General features: G+C 38.6%; 1 protein-coding gene across 3 annotated transcripts in view; it reads left to right on the top strand.

The window, feature by feature from the left end:
• Positions 1–12,601, top strand: part of CERT1 (ceramide transporter 1) — a 129,386-nt gene that overhangs the window by 68,023 nt on the left and 48,762 nt on the right. For all 3 annotated transcript variants that reach the window (XM_081513931.1, XM_081513930.1, XM_081513928.1), the window contains exon 7: positions 5,860–5,943. In XM_081513931.1, coding sequence (XP_081370057.1) covers positions 5,860–5,943 — 84 coding nt within the window. The remainder of the gene's footprint in view (positions 1–5,859; positions 5,944–12,601) is intronic.

Genomic DNA, 12,601 nt, shown 5'->3' with positions numbered 1-12,601 from the left:
TTATAATTCTATTTTTTATCTCTTTTGTTGACTTTTTCTTAAATTTGTTATTACAGTGGCTACTTCAGGGTTTGTAGTATACACATTTAAGTTATTACAGTCTACCTTCAAGTAATATACCACTTCTTTTATTGTGTAAAAACCTAGAATAAAGTATTTCCATCTCTCCCCACTACTGAGGCAAAGCAGCTCAGCATTCTCTAGCCAATTCCCTATGTATTGTCCCAGGTCTGTGTTGTAGGGACAGACACTTTCCCTGCTCTACATAGACTTTGGGTCCTCTTCCCTGGAATCCTTTCGGATGGTTCTTTCTATGACCTCTGTAGTTCCTCAGCTTATATGTGCTATCAATACACAAGGCTCTCAGTGGGACCTTCTGCCCCTCTCCAGAGTTCTCTCTCTCGACAGCTCTCTTCTCCCAAGTACTCAGCCTTGTGAACTCTAGTGACTTTTGTCTATCTGGATTTTCAGCTCCATTTTCTCACCTCAGAGAGTACCAGACCTCTCTGAGTTCCTCCTTACTCCACAGCTTGGAAACCCTCACTGCAATAGGCTGGACCAGTCACAGGGCTCACATCATTTGTTCCCCGAACCTTAGGGATCACTGTCCTTTGTTGCCTGATAGCCAGTGTCTTGAAAACCATTGTTTCATATATTTTGTCTAATTTTTTAATTTCATGCCAGAGGGTAAATTCTCTCCCTGTTGTTCCATCTTTGTCTGAAGCAGAAGCCCATCTTCCTCTTAAAATACTTAATTTTATCTAAAATAGACTTGAAATTCTTTATATTTGATACCCTTTAAGTTTTTGGCTCTTTAATATTTAATATTTATTTCTCTAAAAAATAAAGACAGTTGAACTTCTGTTTCTCATTAATTAAAAAACTATCAAATTAGACCTTACATATCAGCTTTCATTTGCTTGCAGACAGCCCTTTAAACTAAAACAAGGTATATACAGATTTGAATTCTTTTTAATTTTTAAATGATCCACGTCTCCATGTCAATAATACATAGCATTTTAAGGATGAAAGTGATGGTGGAAGGAGTGGAAATTGGGATGCATTCACAACCAAGTTGTGTAGAGGATTTGAAAAATATCTTTAAACACTATTCATGTTTTACTATATAGCAACAGTGATGTGTGTGTGTGTGCTCCGTCGTGTCTGACTCTTAGTGATCCCATGGACTGTGGCCGCCAGGCTCCTCTGTCCATGGGATTTCCTAGGCAAGACTGCTGGAGTGAGTTGCCATTTCCTTCTCCAGGGGATCTTCCTAACCCAGGGATCAAACCCACATCTCTTGCATCTCCTGCATTGCCGGTGAATTCTGTACCACTAGCGCCACCTGGAAAGTGCAACAGTGACAGACTAATATATTAGTTTGCTAAGGCTGCCATCACCAAAGTACTCTATTGCCTGTGGCTTAAACAGCAGAAATTTATTTCTCCACAGTCTGGAAGCTAAAAATGTGAGATCACGGTTTTGGCAGGTTTGGTTTCTTCTGAAACCACGAGGGTCGTGACGGAAGGATCTGTTGTAGACTTCTTTCCTTGCCTTGTAGATGAGCATCTGCTCCACGTGTCTTCACATTATCTTCTTCATAAGTGTCCATGTCCAAACTTCCTTCTCCTGTAAGGATACTGGTCATTGTGACATATTGACTGGGCCCATCTTCATGACCTTATTTTAACTTGATTACCTCTGTGAAGACCGTGTCTCCAAATACAGTCATATTTTGGAGTATAGGAAGGTTAGGACGTCAACATATGAATTTAGTTGTGGCACGATTCAGCCATAACAACTAATTTCCCTATAAATGACTATTTTGCAAATTTTATTTGTAAGAGTACGTGCTGGGTAAAGGTGAAATAAGAACATGGAATAAGAACACTAAGGGCCATAGTTTCTTGCTTCGACTGTACATCAGAATTGCCAACCTAAGGATCTCTATAGGTGTATTAATACTTTCACTAAATTACCAAGAATAAATTATCTGTGATTTTAAGTGATTTTTAGAATCACACGCTTCTTTCATTGTGTGTCATTGAAATGATAATAACAAGCTCTCATTTTAAGTGTTCAGTGTTTTCATTTAAAACATTTTATTATAATTGCTAGTAAGACTGAACGCCCTGCCCTGCTGCCTCCCCACCACCACCACCACCACACACACACATTCTTCAGTAAGATTTAATTAACTATTTAGGTCCAGACGGACTTCCCTGGTGGCTCAGTCGGTAAAAGCATCTGCCTGCAATTCGGGAGACCCAGGTTCGATCCCTGGGTCAGGAAGATCCCCCTGGAGAAGGAAATGACAACCCACTCCAGTACTCTTGCCTAGAAAATCCCATGGATGGAGGATCCTGGTAGACTACAGTCCATGGGATCTCAAAGAGTCGGACACCACTGAGTGACTTCACTTTTCACTTAGGTCCAGATAGATGGCGCTAGTGGTTAAGAACCTGCCTGCTAATGCAGGAGTTCGATCCCTGGGGTCAAGAAGATCCCCTGGAGGAGGAAATGGCAACCTACTCCAGTGTTCTTGACTTGAGAACTCCGTAAAAGAGGAGTTTGGCGGGCTACAGTCCATAGGGTCACAGAGTCAGACAGGACTGAAGCAACTTAACACACACACAAAAACAAGACATATATACATATTGAAAGTAAAGGTTCTGCTCTAGTTTCTCTATTCATTATTAGTTTGATGACTTGAAATAAATTACTTAACAATTTCTGCACATCTCTTTCCTCTGTAACATGGATGTTGTTACACAAGCACATGATTGTGAGATTTAAATTAGAATATGTATGTTAGCACTGTGCTTAGTAGCAAAAAATCAATAATAGCTGCTGTTATTGATATGGTTAATTTGGATAACTGCAGGGATAATGAAAGTAGGAATGTATAAGATCCGAAGATGGAATTTAGCGTAATAGATTTGAGTGTTGGTGAGGGAGAGACTGGTCTTATTGGGATGGGAGATTTGTATTAGGACAATGTTTCAAACCATGTCAGACATCCCTTAAAGATGCTTCAGTATGGACAAGGAGTCCTTGGTTGGGAAGGGAAGGGGGAAGGCCACTTTTTTTTATCCAGAGGAGCTTTTGTTTTCATCAGTTTTATATGTTGATTATTTGCTTTAAAAAACAAAAAGAGGTCGAAAATTCCTACTAGATAGTACTATGCTACTGAATGGTTAGGGAGATGAAAGCAAATCTTTAGTAACCCAAAGTAGATGCTGAGGAGATGAAAGAAGTGCAAAAATTCCGGTATTTAAGACCAGTTAATCATAGTAGTATTGAGCCAAGGTCAGGATCTTGTCTGATGATGACTGATGACTTAAAAGAGCAGCTTTGTGGTAGTTAATTTCTTAGAATTGACCTCATTTGCAAATTATTGATGAGAAGACAGAGTTCCACAGAATCTGGAAATTTGATTAGTCTTGAAACTAAAGTATTTGCAGAAGCTACAATATGGATATTGAAGTCTGTAGGAATGATGGGCGTGGAAAATAAAAATGTCAGTTGGATACTGATAACAGTTAGCTGCTGATGAAATAGTAGGTGTTAGTATTAATAGATAATGGCAGCTTGTGGTTTGAAAATTATTATAAATAAGTACGAATTTTTCAGGTAATAAAAAAATGAAATAGCCCAGTAATTAGAAAATGGTAATACTGAATAAAGATATTTTCCATTTAGTCAGGGAAGGGATAAGAAATAGGAATAGGCTTTGCTTCCATTGGAGAGAGAGTTAAAATAGATGAAATGTTCCTTATAGAGCCAAATTGCTCCTGACGTAAGGAGATACAGACAAGAAGTAAGACATTAGTTTAATGTGAAGATTTCTCTTGTAGAAAGGGAGTTCGGCAAAAGATAATATTAGGTTGATACAAACATAATTATGATTTCAGACCATGAATTTTAAATCATTATTGTTGTTCAATTGCCAGGTCGTGTCTGACTCTTTGCAGCCCCATGGACTGCAGCACAACTAGGCTCAAACACATCTTTATTAATCAAAATAAGAATCATTACAATTAACACATTTTTGCCAATGAGAAATAAATTTGTTTATTCCTGCAGCATAAAAATCCATGCTTCGGGATTCAGTGAACTCTTGGAAAGCATTTTCTGCATCTTGTTAGTTGTGGAAGTATTTTCCCCGCAAAAAGTTGTCTAGATGCTTGAAGAAGTGATAGTCAGTTGGTGAGAGCTCAGCTAAATATGGTGGTTGAGGCAAAAGTTTGTAGCCCAATTTGTTCAACTTTGGAAGCATGGGCTGTGCAAGGTACAGTCGGGCATTGTCATGGACAAGAATTGGGCCCTTTCTATTGACCAGTGCCAGCTGCCAGCATTGCAATTTTCAGTGCATCTGATCAATTTGTTGAGCATACTTCTCAGATACCATGGTTTTGCCAGGATTCAGAAAGCTGTAGTGGATCAGACCGGCTACAGACCACTGAACAGTCACCATGGCCTTTTTTTGGTGCATGTTTGGCTTTGGGAAGTGCTTTGGAGCTCCTTCTTAGTCCAACACTGAGCTGGTCGTCATCGGTTGTCCTATACAGTGCACTATTCATCACATGTCACAATCTGATCAAGAAATAGTTTGTTGTTGCTGCGTAGATTAAGAGAAGACAACACTAAAATGACGATTTTTTTTTTTTATTTCCAGTCAGCTCATGAGGCACCGCTTATCAAGCTTTTTCACCTTTCTAATTTGCTTCAAATGTTGAATGACCATACAATGGTTGATGTTGAATTCTTCAGCAACTTCTCGTGTAGTTGTAAGAGGATCATTTTCGATGATGGCTGTAACTTGTCATTGTCAACTTCTGATGGCCAGCCACTAGGCTACTCATCCTCAAGGCTCTTGTTTCCTTTGCAAAACTTCTTGAACCACCATCGCACTGTATGTTTGCTAGCAGTTCCTGGGCCAAATTCATTGTTGATGTTGTGAGTTGTCGCCACTGCTTTACGAACCATTTTGAACTCAAGAAAATTGCTCAGATTTGCTTTTTGTCTAATATCATTTTTGTAGTTTAAAATAAATATAAAATAAACAAGTAATAAATCATTAGCAAGAAAAAAAGAAAGAAATGTACATTAAAATGATATATAACATAACCACATCATTTAGACTGTATTCCAGTATCTAAACGGCAGATTTCAACAATGCAAAAGCTGCAGTTACTTTTGCTCCAACCTAATAAACTGAAGAAGCCATTCAAAAATATAGAATAAGGTTGGTGGCTGAGGTTTAGAAATTGATGTTAAGAAGCAGAATACATAGTGCAGAGGATTCGTATGTTAGGCAGTAGAAAAGGAGAGTGTTGTATAGAAGAAAGAGGTATGTTGAAGAACACAGGGGATTCTGTATTTCCTGGAATTGGGTAAGTTAAAAGGAATATCCAGGCACAGACATATTGGGATGGATTAAAATCAGTATCACAACTGTAAGTCATTATATTTTCCCTGCATATCCTGGAGGCAAGATAAAGTATCTTTATGTATTGATACCATTACCATACTCTTCAGTCTTCTGCCTCTGGCAGAATTACAAAATCTCCCCAAGGTAAGGAGGAAGAGATGGGAAGACTTAAAGGACAGAATAATTTATATCTCAGTACTATCCCTTACAGAAACGTGACTGGATATGGTTTTTATAATAATGTATTTAAAGACATTTCACAGCATACTTACTGGACATCCATTGATGAGCACTGAAAATACAAAGATGAATAAGATCGTGTGTATTCATGGAATCCAGAGGATATTTAATCAGTTGAACATAAGAATAAATTGGTTGATTTCTGTGTGCTTTCATCCTGATATTCTTAAATATATTTTGTTTAGTGGTAGAAGATGATGAAGATGACTTTCCTACGACACGTTCTGATGGAGACTTCTTGCATAATACCAATGGCAATAAGGAAAAGGGTAAGTAGTCAAGTTTTCCCCCTCAGGGAATTTGGAAAAAATATACTTTCTAAAGTTACATAGTAACTAACTATTTAACAGGAATATTTATTTAATGGAGTAATTGGAAAAAGTCTTTTTTAAGCTGGAACATGAAAGTTTCTTCTAGGAAAAGACATGGAGGTAAAATACAGTCTGATGTTAAATAATACGACAGCTTATCTGACAAATATTTCATTCTAAATTTTAGACATTGGCCAGTTATTTCAGTATTGTTTGGTAGAATCAGTTTCTGGTACTGAAAAAGTATTTCTTAGGAAAGATTATAATGAAACTTGAATGTTTCTTTAATGTGTATTTCTGTCTTTAATGTTCTTTTCTCTTTCACTTGACAAACTGGTGTTGCAAAGTATTTAATCAGTGTTACTAAAGGAAAATTATTGAAATAGCTGATTTCATAGCACAGTTGTTCATAAACTTAGGAACAAGATGTTTTATTTCATATATCAGTTAATAATGAGTTACTCTTTGGATGGAAATCCTAATTGTTCATTAGAAATCTGTGTTTTTAACAACACAGATGAACATGGAGGGCATTATGCTAAGAAATAAGCCAAAGACAAATAACACATGGTATCACATATATGTGGTGTCTGCTCGGAGAAGTAAACAGGAACCTGTGACTCGTAGTCAGTGCTTTCATTTAGTATATTCTAAGAAAAAGCTGATATGGATTCTTAAAACTTTTTTTAAGTTGCAAATAAGCCTTTGTGAGAAAAATAAGTTAATCTAATTATGCTTATTTTTACTGAAGTTATGAAAGAATATGAAGTAAAATCTGAGGCTGTGGCATATTTTCAAATTGTTTTTCATTTGCTAAGTCCTGTGTGACTCTTTGCGACCCTATATACTGCAACATGTCAGGCCTCCCTGTCCTTCATTATCTTCTGGAGTTTGCTCAGATTCATGTCCATTGAGTCAGGGATCCTATCTAACCATTTCGTCCTCTGTTGCCCTTGTCTCCTTTTGCCTTTGATCTTTCCCAGCATCAGCTCTTTTCCAGTGAGTCAACTCTTTGTATCAGGTGGACAGAGTATTGGAGCTTCAGCTTCAGTATCAGTCCTTCCAGTGAATATTCAGGATTGACTTCCTCTAGGATTGACTAGTTTGATCTCCTTTCAGTCCAAAGGACTCTCAAGAGTTTTCTCTAGCACCATAGTTCAAAAGAATCAACTCTGCACTCAGCGTACTTTATGGTCTAACTCTGACATCCATACATGATAACTATTTGAAAAACCATAGCTTACTGACTATATGGACCTTTGTCAGTAAAATAACATCTCTGCTCTTTAATATGCTGTCTAGGTTTGTCATTGATTTTCTTCCAAGGGGCAAGCGTCTTTTAATTTCATGGCTACAGTTACCATCTGCAATGATTTTGGATCCCAAGAAAAAATGTCTGTCACTGTTTTCATTGTTTCCCCATCTATTTGCCATGAAGTGATAGGACCAGGTGCCATGATCTTAGTTTTCTGAATGTTGAGTTTTAAGCCAGCTTTTTCACTCTCCTCTTTCATCTTCATCAAGAGGCTCTTTAGTTCCTCTTTGCTTTCTGCCATAAGGGTGGTGTCATCTGCAATCTGAGGTTATTGATATTTCTCCCGGCAATCTTGATTCCAGCTTGTGCTTCATCCAGCCTGGCATTTTGCGTGGTGTACTCTGCATATAAGTTAAATAAGCAGAGTGACAATAAAACAGCCTTAATGTACTCTTTTCCCAATTTGAAACCAGTCTGTTGTTCCATGTCTGGTCCTAAGTGTTGCTTCTTGACCTGCATACAGATTTCTCAGGAGACAGGTAAGGTGGTCTGGTATTCCCATCTCTTGAAGAATTTTCCACACTTTGTTGTGATCCACACAGTCAAAGGCTTTAGAGTAGTCAATGAAGCAAAAGTAAATGTTCTTCTGGAATTCAAGGAACGATATATAGAACAGTGGAGTAGAATTGAGAGTCCAGAAGTAAACCTCATTTCATAGTAAAATAAATGTGATCTTTTATAAAAGTGAATACAAGAAAAAGAAAAAAAAAAAAGAAAATAGGTTTTTAAACAGCTTTATTAAGATATAATTAACATACCATACACTGTATATACTGTTCATGGGGTTCTCAGTATGAACAGTATGAAAAGGCAAAAGGATAGGACACTGAAAGATGAACTCCCCAGGTCAGTAGGTGCCCAATATCCTAAAGGAGATCAGTGGAGAAATAACTCCAGAAAGAATGATGGGATGGAGCCAAAGCAAAAACGATACCCAACTGTGGATGTGACTGGTGATAGACGCAGAGTCCAATGCTGTAAAGAGCAATATTGCATAGGAACCTGGAATGTTAGGTCCATGGATCAAGGCAAACTGGAAGTGGTCAAACAGGAGATGGCAAGAGTGAACGTTGACATTCTAGGAATCAGCGAACTAAGATGGACTGGAATGGGTGAATTTAACTCAGATGACCATTATATCTACTACTGTGGGCAAGAATCCCTTAGAAGAAATGGAGTAGCCATCATGGTCAACAAAAGAGTCCGAAATACAGTACTTGGATGCAATCTCAAAAACGACAGAATGATCTCTGTTCACTTCCAAGGCAAACCATTCAGTATCACAGTAATCCAAGTCTATGCCCCGACCAGTAACGCCGAAGAAGCTGAAGTTGAACGATTCTATGAAGACCTACAAGACCTTCTAGAACTAACACCCAAAAAAGATGTCCTTTTCATTATAGGGGACTGGAATGCAAAAGTAGGAAGTCAAGAAACACCTGGCGTAACAGGCAGGTTTGGCCTTGGAGTACAGAATGAAGCAGGGCAAAGGCTAATAGAGTTTTGCCACAAGAACGCACTGGTAATAGCAAACACCCTATTCCAACAACACAAGAGAAGACTCTACACGTGGACATCACCAGATGGTCAACACCGAAGTCAGATTGATTATATTCTTTGCAGCCAAAGATGGAGAAGCTCTATACAGTCAGCAAAAACAAGACCAGGAGCAGACTGTGGCTCAGATCATGAACTGCTTATTGCCAAATTCAGACTTAAATTGAAGAAAGTAGGGAAAACCACTAGACCATTCAGGTATGACCTAGATCAAATCCCTTATGAGTATACAGTGGAAGTGAAAAATAGATTTAAGGGACTAGACCTGATAGACAGAATGCCTGATGAACTATGGACAGAGGTTCGTGACATTGTACAGGAGACAGGGATCAAGAAAATCCCCATGGAAAAGAAATGCAAAAAAGCAAAATGGCTGTCTGAGGAGGCCTTACAGATAGCTGGGAAGAGAAGAGAAGCGAAAAGCAAAGGAGAAAAGGAAAGATATTCCCATCTGAATGCAGAGTTCCAAAGAATAGCAAGGAGAGATAAGAAAGCCTTCCTCAGCGATCAGTGCAAACAAATAGAGGAAAACAACAGATTGGGAAAGACTAGAGACCTCTTCAAGAAAATTAGAGATACCAAGGGAACATTTCATGCAAAGATAGGCTCGATAAAGGACAGAAATGGTATGGACCTAACAGAAGCAGAAGATATTAAGAAGAGGTGGCAAGAATACACAGAAGAACTGTACAAAAAGGATCTTCACGACCCAGATAATCACGATGGTGTGATCACTCACCTAGAGCCAGACATCTTGGAATGTGAAGTCAAGTGGGCCTTAGAAAGCATCACTACGAACAAAGCTAGTGGAGGTGATGGAATTCCAGTTGAGCTATTTCAAATCCTCAAAGGTGATGCTGTGAAAGTGCTGCACTCGATATGCCAGCAAATTTGGAAAACTCAGCAGTGGCCACAGGACTGGAAGAGGTCAGTCTTCATTCCAATCCCAAAGAAAGGCAATGCCAAAGAATGCTCAAACTACCGCACAATTGCACTCATCTCACATGCTAGTAAAGTAATGCTCAAAATTCTCCAAGCCAGGCTTCATCAATACGTGAACCGTGAACTTCCAGATGTTCAAGCTGGTTTTAGAAAAGGCAGAGGAACCAGAGATCAAATTGCCAATATCCGCTGGATCATCGAAAAAGCAATAGAGTTCCAGAAAAACATCTATTTCTGCTTTATTGACTCTGCCAAAGCCTTTGACTGTGTGGATCACAATAAACTGTGGAAAATTCTGAAAGAGATGGGCATACCAGACCATCTGACCTGTCTCTTGAGAAACCTGTATGCAGGTCAGGAAGCAACAGTTAGAACTGGACATGGAACAACAGACTGGTTCCAAATAGGAAAAGGAGTACGTCAAGGCTGTATATTGTCAGCCTGCTTATTTAACTTATATGCAGAGTACATCATGAGAAACGCTGGGCTGGAAGAAACACAAGCTGGAATCAAGATTGCCGGGAGAAATATCAATAACCTCAGATATGCGGATGACACCACCCTTATGGCAGAAAGTGAAGAAGAACTAAAGAGCCTCTTGATGAAGGTGAAGGAGGAGAGTGAAAAAGTTGGCTTAAAGCTCAACGTTCAGAAAACTAAGATCATGGCTTCTGGTCCCATCACTCCATGGGAAATAGATGGGGAAACAGTGGAAACAGTGTCAGACTTTACTTTTTTGGGCTCCAGAATCACTGCTGATGGTGACTGCAGCCATGAAATTAAAAGACGCTTACTCCTTGGAAGGAAGGTTATGGCCAACCTAGATAGCATGTTTAAAAGCAGAGACATTACTTTGCCAACAAAAGTCCGTCTAGTCAAAGCTATGGTTTTTCCAGTGGTCATGTATGGATGTGAGAGTTGGACGGTGAAGAAAGCTGGGCGCCGCAGAGTTGATGCTTTTGAACTGTGGTGTTGGAGAAGACTCTTGAGAGTCCCTTGGACTGCAAGGAGATCCAATCAATCCATCCTAAAAGAGATCAATCCTGGGTGTTCATTGGAAGGTCTGATGTTGAAGCTGAAGCTCCAATACTTTGGCCACCTCATGCGAAGTGTTGACTCATTGGAAAAGACCCTAATGCTGGGTAGGATTGGGGGCGGGAGGAGAAGGGGACGACAGAGGATGAGATGGTTGGATGGCATCACCGACTCGATGAACATGGGTTTGGGTAGACTCCGGGAGTTGGTGATGGACAGAGAGGCCTGGCATGCTGCAATTCATGGGGTCGCAGAGAGTCGGACACGACTGACCGACTGAACTGAACTGAACTGACTGACACTGTATATATATATTTAAAGTGTACAGTTTGGTCAGTTTTAATATTATCATGATGCTATCACCACCATCAAGACTGTCCTTCAAAAGTTCCCTCCCTCCATCGCTTTTGTCTTCCCTTTTTCTCCACTTCTCAACCAACCACAACCCTCTGTCACTGTAGATTAGTCTGCATTTGTTAGAATCTAATGAATTCAATTTTTCTTGCCTGATCTCTTTCTTAGTTTGAAATTTCTCGTTATACGTATCATTATTCAGTGTCTTTTCATTGCTGAGTAGTATTCCCTTGTACAGATGACAGGTTTCTTCAGTCTGTTTGTCTGTTGTTGGAAATTTGGGTTGTTTACAGGTTGGAGCTATTATAAATAATGTTCCTGTGAACATTCAAACACAGTTTTTTTATGGACATATATTTTATTTCTTTGGAGAGATGGAATGGTTGAATCAAATGGTAGGTATATATTTAACTTTTTAAAAACCTTCCAAACTACATTTCACCAGTCGTATTTGAGAGCTCAAGTTCCTCCATATCCCCACTGACTCTTGATGTGGTCAGTCTTTTAAAATTTTAGTCTTCTAATAGGGTATAGTGGTATCTCACTGTAGTTTTAATTTGATTTTTCCTAGTAATTATAAATGTTGAGCATCTTTTTATCTGCTTATTTGCTGTTCATATTTCTTCTTTGGTGAAATGTGTATTCAGATCTTTTGTTCAATTTTCAGTTAGATTATATTTTCCTATTGAGATTACTGTGTATTGTATTGATATATTAATATACTGAGATATCTATATTAATATGTAATATATACATGTATAGATAGATAAAGGATATGTCCTTTATCATACTTATTCTGTGCAAAGATTTTTTTTCCAGTCTGTGGTTTGTTTCATCATTCTTTTAAAAAAATTTTTTATGGATATTATATATATTTGAGGTGAGACTTCCCAGGGGGCTCATTGGTAAAGAATCCACCTGCCAAGCAGGAGATGTGAGTTCAGTCCTTGGGTCAGGAAGATCCCCTGGAAAAGGAAATGGCAACCCACTTCAGTATTCTGGCTTAGGGAATCCCATGGACAGTGGAGCCTGGTGGGCTGTAGTCCTTGGGGTCGAAGCGAGTCGGACACAACTGAGCAGCTAAACAACAACGTCAATATATTTAAGGTGTTCAATATAGTGATTTGCTGTATATGATTATGGTGAAATGATAACTGCAGTCAAATTCATTAACATATTTTCTCAGTTACCATTATTTTATTATTAACTATGGATTAGCTCTCTAGACTTACTTATCCTACAACTGCAACTCTCATTCTTTTAACAGTGCCTTCAAGAGTAGAAATTTTCAGGTTTGATGAAGTTTAGTTTGTCAGTTTATTTTTTGGATTGTGGCTTTGCTGTCATATCTACATTATGAGTTTTTAAAGTTGGAAGTATTATTTCATTTATAAGAGTTCTGTTGAAATGGTT

This window comes from Giraffa tippelskirchi, chromosome 7, assembly GCF_054371585.1.
Source record: "Giraffa tippelskirchi isolate mGirTip1 chromosome 7, T2T-mGirTip1v1.2.pri, whole genome shotgun sequence".
Lineage (NCBI taxonomy): Eukaryota > Metazoa > Chordata > Mammalia > Artiodactyla > Giraffidae > Giraffa > Giraffa tippelskirchi.
This window is presented reverse-complemented; position numbering and strand designations above follow the sequence as displayed.